Source organism: Budorcas taxicolor, chromosome 24 (assembly GCF_023091745.1).
Source record: "Budorcas taxicolor isolate Tak-1 chromosome 24, Takin1.1, whole genome shotgun sequence".
In the NCBI taxonomy this organism is placed as follows: Eukaryota; Metazoa; Chordata; class Mammalia; order Artiodactyla; family Bovidae; genus Budorcas; species Budorcas taxicolor.
Genome location: NC_068933.1, coordinates 19489164 through 19509792, shown reverse-complemented (window position 1 = coordinate 19509792; position 20629 = coordinate 19489164). Strand labels below are relative to the sequence as shown.

At 35.4% G+C, this 20629-nt stretch overlaps 1 protein-coding gene across 1 annotated transcript in view; it reads left to right on the top strand.

Moving 5' to 3' along the window:
* Positions 1-17101, top strand: part of MICU3 (mitochondrial calcium uptake family member 3) — an 85808-nt gene extending 68707 nt beyond the window's left edge. The window contains exons 9-15 of the mRNA XM_052661412.1: positions 1079-1174; positions 5823-5923; positions 6429-6600; positions 9689-9797; positions 13737-13894; positions 14934-15002; positions 16989-17101. Of these exons, the coding sequence (XP_052517372.1) occupies positions 1079-1174; positions 5823-5923; positions 6429-6600; positions 9689-9797; positions 13737-13894; positions 14934-15002 (705 nt within the window). The 3' untranslated portion in view covers positions 16989-17101. The remainder of the gene's footprint in view (positions 1-1078; positions 1175-5822; positions 5924-6428; positions 6601-9688; positions 9798-13736; positions 13895-14933; positions 15003-16988) is intronic.
* Positions 17102-20629: the final 3528 nt, after the last annotated feature.

Below are 20629 nucleotides of genomic sequence, written 5' to 3'. Positions count from 1 at the left end.
TGTTATGGTAGTAAGTACATCTATGTTATATAAGTGACTCCTGCTTAATGATACCTTATTATAAACATTTTATTAAGAGTTTATTAAAATATACATAGTAGGCAGTGTTTTCTAGTTCATAATTATGAATTAAAATATAGGTCTTTGAAATAATTCCCAGATGCTTATAATTTCATTAGGGGCACTGGACTTTTGAAAATTAATGCACACGAGAAATGAAAATTCTCTCATCGTCAGCCACTCACCCCTAGGTTCATTATGCAGCATTTTTCTTCTCACAGTAACCCAAAGAAGACCAAGCCTGAGAATCTGTGAAATCTTCCATGATAAATTCTGACAGAAACCAGATTTAATTACTTTTGTTTACAGCCCAAGTTAAGCTTGAAGTTCTACAGTTCATATGAAGATTAGACAACACTTCTTCATCTTGATTATCACCTTCAGACTAGCCTGTGCTGAGGTAGAAGCTGGTGCTGTGTCCTTGGGATAAACCAGAAAGTAGCTGATCTATTTACCATAGATACACTTAAGAAATCCTTGATTAGCTCTGAGTGGTTTGCCTGAAACTCACGTACTTCTTCCTGACAAGTTTTGGATTAATCTGAATTTTCTCTAACATATGGATGTGGTCATTTTGACTCTTTGATGCACTAACACATGCTAGCTAACAATTCATTTTTAAGTTAAGCAGAATTTTCCCAGGTTGCTATAAAATTACCAAAATCTCCTCCAAATAAATTTACTTCACACAGGTGTGAATAAAATTTTTATTTCACACTTTCTTAGAAGGGATGTATGTCTCAGTAGAAGGGCATGGGCCTGGGAGTGAAGAAGGTGATTTTTTGACAAAGCCACATTGTACTTAGGAATAGTGGTTATATACATTACCGCTTTGAAAATGGCCTGGGTTTACCAGTGATGTAATACAATACTGTTGTGTGCAGCAGAAAACAAAAAAGGTAAGCTAGTGTGTTTTCTTTCCTTTTCAAGTTTGGCTAGAAGAGATTAGAGTGTATAAATTATCATTGTTTGGGACTGTTCTTTAGATTTCAGTTGTGCTTCTTAAAAACTTCTACAGGTACTTAAAACAGATGCTGAGGAACTCGTCTCCAGAAGCTACTGGGATACACTAAGACGTAACACAAGCCAAGCACTCTTCTCAGACCTCGCAGAGGTATAATCGGACCTCAACTAGGTCCTTGTACCACATGCCACTTTCTTAATCTGGTCCTTGTTTCATTTTAGAGTCACAGTGATGAAACCAAAAATGTATTTTGTATCTTCCCTTTTCTCCAGGAAAGCAATAATTCCTATATATAAATTGGTATATTTGAATATGTCAGCTGTGCTGGCAGGGGCTGCAAGGTCACCTTTAATTGTCTAAATCTACCTGCTTGTTGTAGAAACTTGACTTTCCAACCTAATTAAAAGGAAATATTATTTTTCACTTTAGGATCACTTTTAGGAAATATGAAAATACTATTTATAGTTTCACTGACTCTTTTAACCTTATAAACTTCAATGTTACGTGAACTTAGTAAAAGATATCTAACGCTTTAGAATTACAGTAGATTTAAACAATCCAATTTCCCACTATTCATAGTGAGCAGCTCACCAAGGGTGGGCATGGGGGAATTGTGCTAAGAGCAGTCTGTCCAGGAAGGGAGGAACATTTTTCCTTGACATTGGTTAGGATTGCCAGTGCATGGAAAATTAAACGCAGACTGACCATTACATCACTCATTGTTGTTTTAGAATTCCATAGAGACGTACCTTTTTGCTGCACTCAGGCGGACGGCTCCCACCACTCTACTCTCTTTTTGCCCGTTAATAGGAATTTATCATTTTAAAAGATAGGCTATGTGTTATAGGTTGAATACTGTTCTATGTTTCCTATTAAGAATTTTTAAGAACTTTATTAGAGATGGCTGGCTGGATGACTTTTTCAGTAAATACTAAGAAATGTATTTTTTCATTATCTTTTTGTCTTTAAAGTTGGCTTCTCGTTTCTTTTTCTAAAGTTTTGTTTTTAAAAATTACACTTAAAAATATCTAGAGAAGTAAACTGGATCAGATATGACTTCTGTTACCCATATATACAGTGTTACTCAACTGACATCTCGAGAGCATGGTAGACACTTAAAATTGCTAATTTTGCTACTTGTGCTCAATTTTAAAATCCTAAAACAAGTAAATAAAGCATTTTGCCCTATATTTAGTCTGTATATGATATATAAATATAATGTGATTATGGCTAGTAATTACTAATGTTTAAAAATCACCTTTTTAAATTCTAGCTATTTTGGGGCATAAAGTGCTAATGGATATTCCACTTACACATATTTTAGAAGTGCTTGATTCTGTAATCATTTATGTAGGCACATAGTAGTCAGTGCCTAAAAGTAAGAGCAACTGGGGACACTAGTCCTTAGAGTCCCTACAAGCCAGCTGTGCCCAGCTTCAAATTAGCAGTTCTGTCTTGCTGTCTCTCTCTACTACGGACTGTTCGCCTCTCAGCCTCCTGCCTATCTTTAATCTCATTTAACTCTGCTAGAAAGAAATTCTTGCAGTTAGACACAATCTGCTTTAATTTAAATCTTGGGAGGTTTAAATCAGAAGACCAGTCGGCTCGTACATATACTCAAAGATCTTATATATAAGATTCGCATAGGATCTCTTGAAGATGTTTATTGCTCTTTCAGACTTGTGCTGGGCCTGGCTTTTACAGCACATCTCTTCCCAACTCAGCATTCTGTGACATCCCATTGATACCTTCAAAGTGGCCATGATAGGAGTGTATTAGACATTGGCAAACACCACAAATCTGGCTTTTTTTTCCCTTTGCAAGCTAGTTTACTAGCACTCCATTGACTGTAATCAATCCACAGCTATAATCATAAGCTGGCTAATTTAATTAAAACATCATGAAAATAAATTGGATGGAGGGAAGCATGAAGTAAAATGAAAAGAAAGCAAAACTTGTGTTTTCAGGTAAAATAATTATTGAGGGATTATCTCTGTTACTACCTTCCTAACATTAGAGAGGATAATTGAGAATTAGCTGTAAATTCCAACTCATTATAATTCCTTATCAGTTATTACAGATGCCAGTGTAACATTGAATTGTTAATAGTATCAGTATTCAAATTAGTTCAGAAAGAAAGCTTAGATCTGTATATATTTGTATTTCTTTGTTTCTTTTATATTTAAAATGTAAATATTGAGAGTAAAGCAGGTCTCTTTACATAATGTAGGTAAACTTGATACTAGTCTCTCATATGCTTATTTCAGAGCTGTTTCTAACCATAGATTTTTTTCAGTGATAGTAAAACCCTTTGATAATGAAAATGTGAATATGCCACTTTCAGAAAAATACCACTTTCTAACCAAAATAATAGATAATAAATTCATAGTATATTATGTCTATTGTGCAACTGTTGAGTACAGTCTGTGAGTACTGGAATTATACAAACTGTTTTGAGCTTTACAGATGAAATTTAGATTTTTTTCTTATTTGCTTTAAACATTACTAACCCTTAATAAGTTTTAGTAGGTTATTTAAAACCTTCACTAATATATCAAGAGTTTGAAGGTTTCCTCCAGCCATTGAATAGAGCTTGATAAGATTATTATCACATAGTAATCAATAAAAATACATTGAAAGAATTTCTTTAAACTCTTTAATAATTTGACATATTTTTATTTTATGCAGGTTTTTAAATTTATTTCATTTTTTATGAAGTCATTTAAAGTAATTTTTAGTCGAAACAGAGTTAGATAATGGCTCTTCATGTAAATGGCCCATGGGGTTCTTTTTTTGGTTTGTTATGAAAACACCTGAATTCATTTTATTTTAACAATAAGCACAAGAATCAAAGGGATAAAGTCTCTATTTTTGTCTCAGTGCTCCTGTGATTTAAGTTATATAACACTGTTAGGATACCAAGGATACTGGTATAGTTTTCAGTGACTGCCAACAGTACTCTGTTTCACTGAATGAGGTGAAAAGGTTTTCACCATGTCCATTTTCTAATTTTTCTCTCTAATGTCCAACTGTTATTTATGCCTCTGTGGATCTGGATTATCTGGATAAGTGCAACCTAAGTCTAATAAGATTTTGATGATGAAAGACTGTAAATGAAGATTTGCTCTGCTCAATGGGCATGAGAAAAACTGGCCGAATGAGGTCATTATTTAAAAGCTGTGTGAAACAAAGCCATCTCATTTCAGTGTATTATGTCTCGAGGTCAGGAACATGACAACACCAGAGGAAAACATTCGTAATTATGTTATCTGAGTTCACTAACTTTTAGTGTTCCTATATCCCCTCATTGTAAGGCATTTTGTTAGATCTATATAATATATGTAGTTTCAATAACACAAAAGAAGTAAGAGTGTACCATGTAAAAATATTTTTTTGCATTAAGTTCCAACATTATTTCCTGTCTTGTCCTTTTTCAACTCTTAGAATATACAGACTTGACAGAAATTAATAATAATAGCTAACATTTATTGAGCATTTACAATATGCCAGTGATAGTGCTGACTAACAGGGGTTATCTAATCCTCATGACAACCCTTTAGGGTAAGTACTGCTGTTATTCCTGAGGATAATAATATCCTCAGTGAGATTAACTTCCCCAAGGCCACTTAACCAATGAGGGAAAAAGTCAGGATTTAAAGCTCAGAAATCTGACTCTTGAGTTCATTGTTCCTGTTTGCTCATCGCACTACTGCTTATTTGTGAAGTAGCAACTTGTTCTAAAACCTGTCCCCTGCTCCTCTTCTTAGCCATCCTGACCCCTTCCACATCCCATCCCTCTGGCCTGCAGATGAATACTCCAGTCCTTGCTGACTTCTGATCAGCTTGAGCCTCCACTCTTATGTTCCATTTAGGCATGCTTCTCAATATCTTGATATTTCCTTCTCCTACTAAGTTAAGCTGTTCCTTGGATAATAAACTGACTAGAGTTGATTATACACAATCACAGAAGAATGTCTGTAATTAACAGGAGATATCTTCTCTCCCCCTCCAAAGGTTTTAATGCTTTTGTCCAAAACATCTTATGACTACCAATAAGGACATTTGTATATTTCATTTACACTCACATTCTAGTTTTGTCCTCAGAATGGTTATTACAGATAGGGTTTTTCCCATTTTACAGGTAAGGAAGCCTGTGATCAAAAAAGTCAGTAAGCTGAGGTCTTCTGATTTCAAATCCCTTCCTCTTTCCATTACATCAGTCTACCTCCTCAACCTAAAGTTATTGGTAAAAGTAGTAGTGCCTTTCAAGCACTACTCAAAAATTATACTAACCTAGTGTCGCATAGGGGCTTCCCTGGTGACAGACAGCAAAGAATCTGCCTGCAATGCTGGAGACCTGGGTTCGATCCCTGGGTCAAAAAGATCCTCTGGAGGAGCACATGGCAACCCACTCCAGTCTTCTTGCCCTGGAGAATCCCATGGACAGAGGAGTGTGGTGGGCTACAGTCCATGGGGTTGCAAACAGTCAGACACAACTGAGCAACTAACACTTTAGTATCTGTATTGTCACATAAAGGGCCTTGAAAGACTCAAACCACAATGTGAGGTTGAATACTTCTTATATAATCAGAGCTTTAAGCTTTTTGAAGATAAACATCAATTTCATCTATAATTTTGTTTTCACATTTTGAACTTCTTATTAATTGTAATGGCATGTGTTGATACATCTTTATGCTTTTTACTCTAATTTTAATATATTTATATTCTTTGGGAGATATTGGACATTCCTATTCTGTTTTGCTGTAACTAACTTCCAAATTGTGATTTTTTTTTTAAGCGTGCTGATGACATTACAAACTTAGTAACAGATACTACACTTCTTGTACACTTTTTTGGGAAGAAAGGAAAAGCTGAACTCAACTTTGAAGATTTTTATAGGTGAGCTTAATTTTTATACTCGTATTGAAAAATGTTAACATACTAAAATCAGAAAGGAGTCATCTATTGCAGTGACACTCACCTCTTTGCTGCTTTCATTTTAGCTAAAGATACTCTCTATAACATATAACAAATATCCACTTCCATCAGTGCCTGTGTACCAGTAGTCATATTGATAAATATAATAGGAAGTCACTGAATGATTAAAAAAAAGTCTAGATATCTGAATTATTTCCTATGTGTTCAGAAGAAAGAATATTACCAATTCCTTAGTCTTAGTAAGCCACAGTAACAATAAGTAATAATAAGCACGTATACAGTGTTTATGATAGTAAATACTAGGCAGGACACATTAACTCCTTTAAGTCTGATCACTACCCTGCAAGGTATTGTTGTTATGCCCATTTTACAGAGTAAGGAGCAAAAGTCTTCAGAGGCCAAGTACCATCTGTTACCATCACTCTTCACTTATCTTATTCATTGGTTATATATTTTTTTGTCACAGGTTCATGGATAACCTCCAAACAGAAGTTTTAGAAATAGAATTCCTTTCCTACTCTAATGGAATGAATACTATCAGTGAAGAAGACTTTGCTCATATTCTTTTACGATATACAAATGTGGAAAATACATCAGTATTTTTGGAAAATGTGCGTTACAGTATACCTGAAGAAAAGGTATCTGATCCTCATTTTTATTTTGTTAACAGTATGTTATTAGCTTGTAATTATATAGGTCTGTAAAATATACTGTCCTGTTAGTTCTGCTCCCCTGTGGATTCATACATACTTTGAACATATTCCACTCTTTGTTCCTATGTGTCTTAAGTGCACTGCTAAATTTTAAAAACTGATGAATTTAAAATTCTGGGTACATATCCTTATTTTTCTTTTTTAAAAATTATTAAATTTTTTATTTATTTTTACCCTTATTTTCTTAGACATGTTGAAAACCTTTAATGTTATCAACAGTTGTTTTACTCACATTATGAATATCATTTTTCAAGAGAGTTCTGCTGAGCTATATGCTTTGGCTACTATGTAAACATCACCTCATATAAAATAGTTTATATTGACATAATTTCAGTCACACTTTATTCATTTCCCTAATACCCTTAATAAAAGGTCACTGGAAGACAGCTATTGATGAGTGAATGATTTTATCAGTAGTTGAAGTGAGGTTTTTCAAAGAGTTTGGACGGCATGAATGGTTAAGAACCTGGGACAACTGATTGTCTGTTTGTTTAGTAGCACATATTTTCAGCAGTTCTGAGCAGTTACATTATCTAGTGGTATTTGAATGCATCACTGCAACCGAATAGAACTGGTGTTACAAGCACCTCTTAAAGCATGGGATGTTTGGGATGTATTGCCTTCTATTTGTGTTTGTAGAAGGATTAAGTTAATCTATCCAAGGAAAACTTGCAAACAGTTTGACTTTGTTTACACTGTGACGGTGCTGACAATTCTGCAGGTCCCCATGGAATGAGGAAAAAAGGACTGGATGTTTTTGACTATTGGTTTATATAATCTTTTAGGGTTTGTTTTTTTTTTTTTAATCTGTTTTACATGTTGAACTAAATTTCTTCCAATTCATAGACACTTCCCTAAGAATAAATATTGGAAACTGTACTATTTTCTGAAGCTACTAGTGTATTATTTAGGGTCTTGAGGTATCTGCTTTTTCTCTTTTATCCAGTGGAAAATTATAAAAATACGTAATTCAAAAAATTCAGTTCTAGGGTGAAGTGTGTCAGGAACTCTCTGTACTGTTTTTTACATATACATTTTTACATTTGAATTCTTTGTAACTATTTTTTTACATCAAATTATTTCAAAATAAGAAATTTTCTTTGGGTAATTCCCTGGCATTCCAGTGGTTAGGACTCCGTGCTTTCACTGCCATGGCCTGGTCCGGGAACTCTGATCTTGCAAGCTACGTGGGGTAGCCAAAAAAATAACAGAAAGTTTCCTTTTAGGTTAAATTCAGCTTCTGAAAACTTTTCACTGATGGAGATCTCTTAAACATATAGTTTTCTTGGACTTCCCTGGAGGTTCAGACAGTAAGGAATCCACTTTCAGTGCAGGAGACCTGGGTTCGATCCCTGGATTGGGAAGATCCCCTGGAGGAAGGCAAGGCAACCCACTCCAGTATTTTTGCCTGGAGAATCCCATGGACAGAGCAGCCTGGTGGGTTACAGTCCATGGAGTCACAAAGAGTCAGACATGACTGAGCAACTAAGCATAGCACGTCTTAAACGTAACAAATCATTACAGTGAGAAAGGAAAATATGGCAAGTGAACCAGCATTGATTCTCATTGATTTTTTTTTTTTCTGCATTATCTCATCAATCCTTAGAGCAACCTTCCAGATATTGACAACTTTCTTTTAGAAAATGGAAACCTGAGGCTCTCAGGCACTTAAGACACTTGCCAAGGATTCAAACCCAAGACTCTCACAGCCAGTGTTGTTCCTACCACATCTTACTTCTGCCTTTCCTTTCTCCTGTCATTTCCATCTCTCCAAAAGAATAACAACTAATAGTATTTCAATAGCACTTTACATTTCTAAAATGCTTTTTCATTTCCTCTCATTTGTCTAGGAAATATTAAGCTATTATTTATAGTGTTTACTAGGTTTTATTCTGCTGTTTACTAGGCCTTATTCTAGCCATTGTGGATAAAATGATAAGATCAACAAAATCCTTCTCTCATGGAATACATTTCACTGGAGAGGTACAACAAACAAGTAAAGGAAAAATAGTAAATGATATCTTTTCAGATAATGGTAAATATTATGAAGAGGACCAAAGGTCATGAGGACTAGAAAAGGAGATAGACAGTCCCTGAAGCTCTTCTCTTAGATATACACATGGCTCACTGCATTACTTCTCAATGAGGTCTCTCCTTCCAACCTAATACATATGTACCTATTATATAAAATATTCCCCTCTCCTGCTACCCCAGCAGGAAGGTCAGAATTTGTTAAGCCTAAGCTCTACTCCTTTCTCAGTTTATTTTTCTCTCTCAGTTTTGTTCATTTTGCTAAGAAGAACACATTAATTAAACACAGCTCTTCATGTCCAAATTTGTATTATCAGAGATACATTGTGCTTACTTCAAGTAACTCTCCTGTTTAACTGAAGCTATAACAGTGGCAATAATTTCATTTTATGTAAATAACATTACTGAGTCCTGTCCATGATCCTACCCCAAGCCCCGTGCTGGGCCTCCCAGAGCTCTATGTGCCTTGAACCTCTTTCCTCTGTCCTGACAGCCTTATCATAGCAGGAACAAGTAAAAACACACTGCTGTGGGTTTTTGGACATTTTTATTTTGCATTGTCATTATAAAGGCATTAATGACCTAATGCCGAAATATATTTAAAGAATACATGTACAGGAGAAAGTTCGTAAATATTTTTTTCATAATGATTATATTTACTTTTAAGGCTTAAAAAATCCAGGCTTGAAATAAAATAGAAAATTTTAAGTTTATTTTTATTGTAGCATTTTTTTTAAACTCTGTGCTGATATGACAGTGTTTTCATCTATCATTGCTAATAGTAGCACATTACCCATGGGAAAAAAATTGAGTGAAATTTTACATTCCATTTGGAGAAAGAAGGTTTCAGAAAGTACCCTGGAAATATTTACTTAGAAGATATATTGCTGAAGTTTAGTGTATTTGTATCTAGTAAGTGTGGATATTTATTTTAATTAATTTGACAGTGCTAAATATATTTACATGTATTTTCCCAATATAGGGCATTACATTTGATGAATTCAGGTCATTTTTCCAGTTTTTGAACAACCTAGAAGACTTTGCAATAGCTTTGAATATGTATAATTTTGCAAGTCGTTCTATAGGACAAGGTAAGTAATAAACTTCCAAAAATTAAAAGCAAACCATAATTCTTTAGCAACCTTTGACAACAAATTAACTAGATATGTCTGTCATATTCATCATCCATTTGCCTGAAAGTCTGGTGTATACTTCAATGGGAAATTTGTTTTCCCTAAGCACAGTTTAGGGAAATATTCTAAATTTTGGTATTAAACTTATTATTGCCTTTCATCACATATTATGGGGAAAAGCTAATGATGTTTGTAAAGGTTCAAAGAGGAAAAAACCTCATGGCTGCTCAGTAACAGAAGGGTGTGTGTCTCCCTATAGAAGGGCCAGCCAGCCATGCCACACACATCATCACAGGTTGACATTCATATTATTTATTTGTATTACTGACTTGACCTGTACTCTGTTGGCTCAGAAACCCGAATTTTGTCAGTAAAGCCCCCTCTTAAAGATGGACTTAAATTAACCAAGTTTTAAGAATGTTATATGAAAATGACAGTTTTACTTAATTTACCAAAAACTACAGCTGCCCATTCCCATCACTTCATGGGAAATAGATGGGGAAACAGTGGAAACAGTGTCAGACTGTATTTTTGGGGGCTCCAAAATCACTGCAGATGGTGACTGCAGCCATGAAATTAAAAGACACTTACTCCTTGGAAGAAAAGTTATGACCAACCTAGATAGTATATTCAAAAGCAGAGACATAACTTTGCCAACTAAGGTCCATCTAGTCAAGGCTATGGTTTTTCCAGTGGTCATGTATGGATGTGAGAGTTGGACTATGAAGAAGGCTGAGCGCCGAAGAATTGATGGTTTTGAACTGTGGTGTTGGAGAAGACTCTTGAGAGTCCCTTGGACTGCAAGGAGATCCAACCAGTCCATTCTGAAGGAGATCAGCCCTGGGATTTCTTTGGAAGGAATGATGCTAAAGCTGAAACTCCAGTACTTTGGCCACCTCATGCGAAGAGTTGACTCATTGGAAAAGACTCTGATGCTGGGAGGGAGTGGGGGCAGGAGGAGAAGGGGACGACCGAGGATGGGATGGCTGGATGGCATCACGGACTCAATGGATGTGGGTCTGAGTGAACTCCGGGAGATGGTGATAGACAGGGAGCCCTGGCGTGCTGCGATTCATGGGGTCGCAAAGAGTCGGACACGACTAAGCTACTGAACTGAACTGAACTGACAGCTGCCCTAGAATTGGCTGTTGTCCTCAGGGCCAGCTCCTTCCTTTCCTGTGGGGAGGCTTTACAAGTCAAGTCCTTTCCCAGGATTCTGTGACCATTTTCCCTTCCCTTGTGGTCATATCATTTTTTAAATAATCTTGCCATCTAAGGACATTTTGGTTATTTCTTTACAGTGATTTTACCTATGCCATATCTAGTATGTGCTAATCCCCCAGTTGAATTTCAGAGGACAGTCTCATTATTTTATTACCAAGTTCCAGGAAGAAGTCACACTGGAGTCCCTACATGACAGTTCTCTTGAAAACACAGTGAATCCCTTCCATAGCTTTATTCACTTTCTCATTGAGTAAAAGAAACCTGAAAAATTTTCATATTTCACTCTTTGACTGAGCTCGATGTTCTTAATACATTTTAGTGTTTTAAAACCAAAACCTGGAACTTCCCTGGCAGTCCAGTGGTTAAAATCCATGCTTTCACTGCAGGGGACATGGGTTCGATCCCTGATTGGGGAACTAGGATCTCACATGCAGTGCAGCCAAAAAACCTTTTTTTCAAAAATTAAAACCAAAACCTTTGGGAGCCCTGCCTTAACACACCAGTGTTTTATTGCCATGATAAATCTGGATGAGTAGCCTGTCAGGCTTCTCTGTCCATGGAATTCTCCAGGCAAGAATACTGAAGTGGGCAGCCTTTCCCTTCTCCAGGAGGTCTTCCCAACCCAGGGGTCGAACCTGGGTCTCTTGCATTGCAGACAGATTCTTTACCATCTGAGCCACCAGGGAAGCCCAATAAATCTACTAATCAACCTTAAAAAGGAAAGAGAGTCAACCTTTAAAAGAGAAAAAGAGTCAGTACCTGCTTACCTGGTTCAGAATGGAAGGCTGCTCTTTTACTTTGTGGAACTAGGAAATGAAAAACATCATTCTGGCAGGTGCTAGGAATAGATCTGCCTTTTTTTTTCTTTTCTTTTTCTGTTGCAACTTCTAGCACCTTAATTCAGGTTCAGTTCAGTTCAGTCGTTCAGTTGTGTCCAATTCTTTGTGACCCCATGAATTACAGCACTCCAGGCCTCCCTGTCCAACTCCTGGAGTTCACCCAAACTCATGTCCGTCGAGTCGGTGATGCCATCCAGCCCTCTCATGCTCTGTCACCCCTTCTCCTCTTGCCCCCAATCCCTCCCAGCATCAGAGTCTTTTCCAATGAGTCAGCTCTTCGCATGAGGTGGCCAAAGTACTGGAGTTTTAGCTTTAGCATCAGTGCTTCCAAAGAACACCCAGGACTGATCTCCTTCAGAATGGACTGGTTGGATCTCCTTGCAGTCCAAGGGACTCTCAAGAGTCTTCTCCAACACCACAGTTCAAAACCATCAATTCTTCGGCATTCAGCTTTCTTCATAGTCCAACTTTCACATCCATACATGACCACTGGAAAAACCATAGCCTTGACTAGACAGACCTTAGTTGGCAAAGTAATGTCTCTGCTTTTGAATATGCTATCTAGGTTGGTCATAACTTTCCTTCCAAGGAGTAAGTGTCTTTTAATTTCATGGCTGCAATCCCCATCTTCAGTGATTTTGGAGCCCCAAAAAATATAGTCTGACACTGTTTCCACTGTTTCCCCATCTATTTCCCATGAAGTGATGGGACCAGATGCCATCATCTTCGTTTTCTGAATGTTGAGCTTTAAGCCAACTTTTTCACTCTCCTCTTTCACTTTCATCAAGAGGCTTTTTAGTTCCTCTTCACTTTCTGCCAATTACCACTTAAAAAGAACTAGTGCTGTAGCCAGATCAGTAATACTCCCACCATTATCTACTCTCCTCTTCCATGTTTCCTGGCCATGCACAGAATAACCTTTCTATAAAACAGATTTGTCAACTCTTGACACACCAACAACTCTTCAGTTCCCCAGTTGCCTGTTGAAGAACACACAGGTTCTTCAAAGTCAGAGCCTCAAAGTCAGAGTGTCCCAGCCTCTGTGTGTCCAGGTTGTGCATGCTCTGAGCATGTGTTGTGCTCCTGTTTATCCCCACACCCCCGCCCCCGCCTTCGTTCTTCCATGTCATCTGCCATTTCTTCTCATCTCTGCAAGCTGAAGTCCGCTATTCAGGGTTCAGCTCATGTACAAACTGGCAGGCTTCCCTGATGGCTCTCTTCTGTATCCTTCCCTGGCTCCACACTACAGGACACCCACCATACATTTCCAAATTCCCATGATGCTCTGTTGCTGCTTTCTGCATGATCCTGTGCGGTGATTATTTGGGCAGGTGTCTCATCTCCCACCTGAACTGCAAGTTCCTTGAGAACTTATTCACTTTAATAACCTCTAAAGTATCTGTGGTTGATACCAAGCCTTTTAACCAAAACCACAAAAATTTTTTGTTCCCTAAAAGATAGGAGGGCTTCCCTGGTGGCTCAGATGGTAAGCGTCTGCCCGCAATGCAGGAGACCTGGGTTTGATCCCTGGGTCGGGAAGATCCTCTGGAGAAGGAAATGGCAACCCACTCCAGTACTCTTGCCTGGAAAATTCCATGGACAGAGGAACCTTGTAAACTACAGTCCACGGGGTCGCAGAGTCGGGCACGACTGAGCGACGTCACTTCACTTCACTTAAAAGATAGGATGATTAATGAAAAGAGTTACATTAACATAAGATCATGACCCACATTTATGGGGGGGGAAAAAAAACTTGCATTGTAACTTTGCTGATAACTAACATATTATAAAAATAATATTAATGGTTTACCCCTTTTCTGTGTCATTTATCTAGATGAATTTAAGCGTGCTGTCTACGTAGCCACTGGCCTCAAACTTTCACCACATTTAGTGAACACAGTCTTCAAGATTTTTGATGTTGACAAAGATGATCAATTAAGCTATAAAGAATTTATTGGAATTATGAAAGACAGACTCCATAGAGGATTCCGGGTAAACCTATACATTTCAAGCCTATTGCTCTCCTTTTAAAAACTTGGGGAAAAAAATCCATCTAAGTTTCAGAAATAGTTTATATGAATATTTAAGTATATAAACAAGAAATGTTACATATTTGAAAAGTAAAACATAAAGTCCTACCTACTTTCAAAAGTAATTTGAGGTGATAAAAGGTAATACTTTTTAAAATATAAAATCAGTTTGAATTTCAAAAACTTGTTTTCATACTAAATTAGTTTAATGTATTTATCCCAGTTTGGGGTCGTGGGGGGAAATGTTGCCAAACATTTTTATTACTTCAGTCTGAACACTGGCTGTTCAAGGCTTGTTAGTATACAAAGAAATATCACCATTTCTCATTTTATGTGATGCAGATTTCCACTAGGCAGCATGAGGTTCTTAAGTCACTGCATATTCAGTACTTTTTATATGGAAAATCAGGTAAAAAGTGTTTTTTTGTTTGTTGAACTGTTTGTTCCTGTTCACATCTCACACTGTGAAATAATTTCAAGAAATCCAATGATTTTTATCTCAAAAATATATTTTAAAGAGTGAAATGGTGCATAAATCAGTGCATGTTTACACATTTAATTTATTTTGATATGCCACAAATAGAAAAAGAAAAAAAAAAACTGTTTTCTATTCAGCTAGAATATTCAGTCTTCCTTCTTTGGTAAGAATACCTCTGAGTATTATACATTTAAAAAGAGAAAAAAATATATGTACAAAAAATCAAGACTCATCATAGACAATGTTTTAATCCAAACTGCCTTGATAAAGATACTGTGTATTTAACTGCCACCTAGTGGTTAGTTGTTAACATTCACATTGGTGGCACAAGTCAAGTGAAAATCATTTTTTTCCTCAAATATTTTAGAGTAGCAAGATCAAATTAACACATAAATTATGTATATGCTATAAACCCCTGACACTGTCTTCCTCTCTTAGGTGTTATGCATTTTTATTTTTGCTTTATTTATTGCATATCTATGACCTCATATTTTATTTATACTTTTAATCCTCTGTTCCACAGGGTTATAAAACAGTTCAGAAGTATCCCACTTTCAAATCCTGTCTGAAGAAGGAACTTCATAGTAGATAAGTATGTTAACACCTCTATTTGTCAAAATTTGCTCAGTAACAATAAAAGAAAGGGGTCATTTATTTTTCTATTATAACATTTAGGTAATAACTAAAAGAAATGGAATTATAATTTATTTTTAAATCTTAGGTCACTAACTCAATTTCAGAGTCAGTCTTTTAAGGATTTCATTTTGGACTGTAATTCAATAATAGTTGTTATAACAGAGCATTAGTTTGCCACTATTAAGTTGTGATCTAAAAATGAACTGGAATACTCCAGCTGAAATTCTCATGGAATGTCTTGACTGAAAAGTTTTCTGTTTAACCTTCAGTTTTATATCTGAGCAGGTACAGTAGAATGAATCCAGATTGCATTTGTATAATCAAGGATCATCAGCCTCTAAGGGATATCTTTTACTGTGTTTTAGAATCATGAGTCCAAACATCTGCTACAATAATAACAACTTTTTTTTTTTGAGTTATTTTGGGTGCCTGGCACTATACTAGGTGTTCTTCTACATGCAATATCTCATTTAATCCTTACAGATAGAAATCCCATTTAGCAGCAGAGAAAATAGAGACTTGGAGAGTCAATTACCCAAGATAACTTGCTACTCAGCTGCAAAACAGGATTTGAATTCCTCATTCTATGTGATGACAAAACCATCTTAGCTATTATTTACTGCACTATCACCAGAGAATGAAATAGTTGAGGAAGATACAGGAGATTTGTTCAGTTTGTATCAACCCAAAGAAATACCTTAAACTTGTTGATGATCTCCAAGATGAGAGATTTGTTTTTCCTTTTTTCTTTCAGTTTTTTTCTTTTTTCTTTAAAAAGTCAACTATAAAATTTTGGTCAGTTGTGAGTACTGATTAGTTCTTGGAAATGAAAGTTTTGCTCATTTACATGCTTGCAAATATCTGTTTTTTCCTATTTTTCTCAAGCTTCAAGCATTTATATTTGTCTATAGCATCATTACCAACGAGGTCCATATGCATAGGATATCAGTGTATGTTACTTAAAAGACCAAAGCTATTTTGAAATAACTATGAGAAACATAAACAATCATAATAAACATGATTAAATACTTTAATAGGACTAAGATCTTAACATGCCACTATTGATTTGTCTCCCTAAAAGAAAACAGCAGTAGTTGATATTTTGCAAAGCTTTGAAGCCTAATGTTTTATGGAACTCAATTAGGGGATTGCTGGTCTAAAATATTTAGTGATAAGTAGGCTTATTTACTTCGGAGAAGGCAATGGCACCCCACTCCAGTACTCTTGCCTGGAAAATCCCATGGACGGAGGAGCCTGGTGGGCTGCAGTCCAAGGGGTCGCTAAGAGTCCGACTGAGCGACTTCACTTTGACTTTTCACTTTCATGCATTGGAGAAGGAAATGGCAACCCACTCCAGTATTCTTGCTTGGAGAATTCCAGGCATGGCAGAGCCTGGTGGGCTGCCATCTATGGGGTCGCACAGAGTCGGACACGACTGCAGCAACTTAGCAGCAGCAGGAGCAGCAGCAGCACCAGGCTTATTTACTTAGCTAAGGGGGTAACTGTCATGACTGAGCTAACAGAGGTCAGGTCTTCCTAATCTCTGGGAACTTTATATTGCCCTTATTATAAAAAGTTAAACATTTTTTAAAAAAGCAGTAGGATTATACTATTTATATGTTCTATATATAGTGTATCTAACCAACTTAAAATAGTGTCACATTAACATCATTGATTCTATGTAGTAGAATATAGAACCATAGCTAAAAATGACTACATTGATTCTAGAACTTGGTAAGATTGAAGATTAGATAAGTTTTCATTCAACTTTTAAGTTAAAGGAAATCGTTTATAAGTCTGATTCTTATATTATCTGTTGGGTGTTTTTATTATGCTCCTCACTGTTTCTTGTCATTATTATAGTAACTGATCAATGCCATCATGTCCGAATTTCATCCTAAATAAATGTTACTTTTATGTTATTACATATTTTTTAAATTAGGTACTGCTAAAGCAGAGTTTAAAGGATTATTATCTACTTGAAAATCCAAGAAGCAAACATTTCAGAGGGCGGAAGCAAGACTGAAATCAGAACTCGTAGAAATGAAGGAAAAGGTGAAACACTAATTATAATTTTTTCTTGAACTGAATTCTTGAACGTAAGACAGATAAGATACATCTTCTTACTAATTACAGATGTTGCGTGTTATGTTGAGCTTTTGTGTTATTTACTGAACTCTGCACTTTTTCATTCCCTTCAGAAGTGTATAGATTCTTCCAGTGACTATATAAGAATGTATTTTAAATGTTTTTTTTAATTTATTAGAAATTTGTCTCATTTTTGAATAATGTATGACTCCTGGAATCTAGATAATTTAAAAATGAACAGCAGCATATTCCCTTTGGTTTTGGACTGTGAACTTATTTTCAGAAAGTGAATATTCCTTGAGATTTATCTTAGGGCCCTTAGAATCGTTAATAGATCTCTATTACTTACCAGGTTTTTAATTACACTGAAATCATTTTGAAACACAAGTAGAAATTAAGCTACTGTACAATATGATGGTTTACATTGTACTTTTAACTTTTAAAAGTACTTAATTAGCATTATTGTTTGAGTCATATAAAGTTTTTTTTTTAAGTTTTTGTTCATTTACCAAGGTCAACAGAATATCTGGTATTCTTTTATGTGTACAGTAAAGAAATTTAAAATGTAGGTCTTTCTTTCTCAAAAAAGTCATACATTGATGGTGGAAACAGTGGTAGTTTTTGTAGCAGTAGTCACTGTTATTGCCATTATTGTTTTAAACATGGTGCAGCTCCGACAGCAGATGGTACATGTTAATAACACTAATGAAATTAGTATCTTATGGCACTGTAACTTATTGCATATTGTTATTATATGTCTGTAGTATCAAAATGAATACTATAAAGACTAATATAAAATGGTTTAGAAGACTGATGTATATATTAGGTAGAAGTTAATGTTTTGTTTCTTGTGAAAGGACCACATGGACTAGTGAGCCCAACAGGCAGTAATGATGAATAATTTAAATATAATTCATTATTTTAAAATGTCTTTAAAAAGAAAAGAAAAACTTTCTTTTGAAAAACAACAAAATTCAATATTCACATGGGGAAAATAACTCAATACTATTTATTGGAAATCTTTTCAATTTAAAGAGTGTAGTTTATAAAAGGATACTATACAAAAATAGAACAGTGGATTTAATTTATATACTGTATGTGGAAGATAGGTTAATTTATCTTCTTGGATGTATTAAATATAAATTGCACACACTCCAACTATTACCTTGCTTTGCACAGGAAAATAAATACTGACTTTGGTTTTATAAGTTATTAAATGTGAAATTGATAGTTCTGCATCAACCTATTTATAAAAGTATTATTATTTCCAAGAAAATGCTGTTAGCATTGACAGTGCATTTGGTAGACTTTTTACATTCTTTATCTGACTTATTTATTATATTGATATAGAAATATATGACTCGTAAGTTTTAGGATTTCATATAGTATAATTTAATTTCACCTGCTTTGAAGGTTGTGATTGACTAAGTGAAAATACCTTCTCATTTAACATGCCCAGCTTTATTTTACCTTCATTGAATGTCTTCAATATTACTTACTATCTAAAATAATGGAAAAATAATGCAAAATATGCAAAGAATTTACGGAACTAATGCAAAATTATAATAATGGAAATAATGCAACTTATTTTTATCTTTTATTATAACCTAAGTTACCTTGCATACATGGAAAAATTGATATTTAGAACAGTCCTATCAATAAAGATTAAAACTGAATTAGCTCATTAAGATTATTAATGATTATTAATAATTCTGCCATTCTCCCAAGGAATACCACCTATGCAAACTTTACTCATTAATGCTTATCACAATGATATTCATCTAAAACTGCAGCATAATATTATACCTCAAATAAATAAAGTATTCTGATCAATTGAAATGGGAAAGAGTAGTAAACTATGGTGATTTTCCATGTTATCACTCTTGAACTTTATCATCTATAAAATGGAAGGTAAAAATATCTCACTGGACTGTTTACATCGATTTAAGAAATTTTAAATGCTTTGAAAATAGTACTATACTAAGTACATGTATGCAGTTCTCAGTATCGTCTATAAATTATTCTTTGGAAAGATGAAGCTATTCATAAAATTTTAGTATCATACTGTTTACAGGAGACTATATGATAAAAGGTTTATGGGCTTCTAAAAATCATTTCATACTAAGAATTTCATTTAACTTAAGTTGTAGTCTGTTGTTCTTATTATAAAAAATAACTGTAAAGTGACGTGTCTTACATTCTTATGTTATCATAAAATAAATATACTTGCTCTCAAATCAGAAATGTAGTACTTTGCTTCTGTGTATATTTGTGAACTAAATAACATCTTTCTGAAAAATGTCACATATAAACTTTGAAAATTTTTGCTGATTACCAAACCTCCATTGATCTTATGCCGTCTGCTATATCAGTACAGGCCAAGAAATTAATCTCATCAACACTTCTGTAAGTAAATAAATCACAGAGCCATAAAACCTTTCAAAGTGCCTAATAGGAGTCATACATTATATCATGGGTACTGGAAAACTTTCAGAAAGTTTACATGTGAATGGAATATCAACTTTGCTTTGTAGGTGGGCCATTTAAATGGCTTAAAATAATTATACCAACACTACAGCAGCCCATTTGACTAGTGTTGGTATCTTGTAGGCATCATCTTACCAAGACAACTCCCAGAAATCTACTAGTTCCCAAAATAAACTGCAGTAGTCCTCCTTTATCCACAGCTTCATGTTCCATGATTTCAGTTACCCGTGGTAAACTTGGGTCCAAAAATATCAAATGGAAAATTCCAGAAATAAATAATCCATAAGTTTTAAACTGTATGTCATTCTTAGTAGCAGGATGAAATCCCACTATGTCCTTCCTGAGTTGCGTATCAGTCCTTTGCTCAGCATCTCTTGCCTGTTAGTTATCAGATCGATTGTCATGGTATCACAGTGCTTAAGTTCAAGTGACCATTGTTTTACTTAATAATAGCCCCAAAGCACAAGATTAGTGGTACTGGCAATTTGGATATGTTAAAGAGAAGCCGTGAACATGAATGTGTTAGTCGCTCAGTCGCGTCCAACTCTTTGTGACCCTGTGGACTGTAGCCTGCCAGCCTCCTCTGTCCATAAGATTCTCCAGGCAAGAATACTGGAGTGAGTTGCCATTTCCTTCTTCAGAGGATCTTCCCAACCCAGGGATTGAACTCAGGTCTTCTGCATTGCAGGCAGACGCTTTACTGTCTGTGCCACTAGGGAAGCCCAAGAAGCTATACAGTGCTTTTTTTAAGTGAGGTGAAAGTTTTTAACTTAATAAGGAAAAGAATACAAATCATTTGCTGAGATTGCTAAGATCTACCATTCTAAGAACAAATCTTCTGTTCCCGAAATTGTGAAGAAGGAAAAAGAAATTCATGCCAGTTTTACTGTCACACCTCAAGCTGCAAAAGTTACAGAGCATGGTAAGTGCCCAATTAAGATGGAAAAGTCATTTAATTTGTATAAGAAGATATTTGGAGAGAGAGAGAGGCCATGTTCATGTAACTGT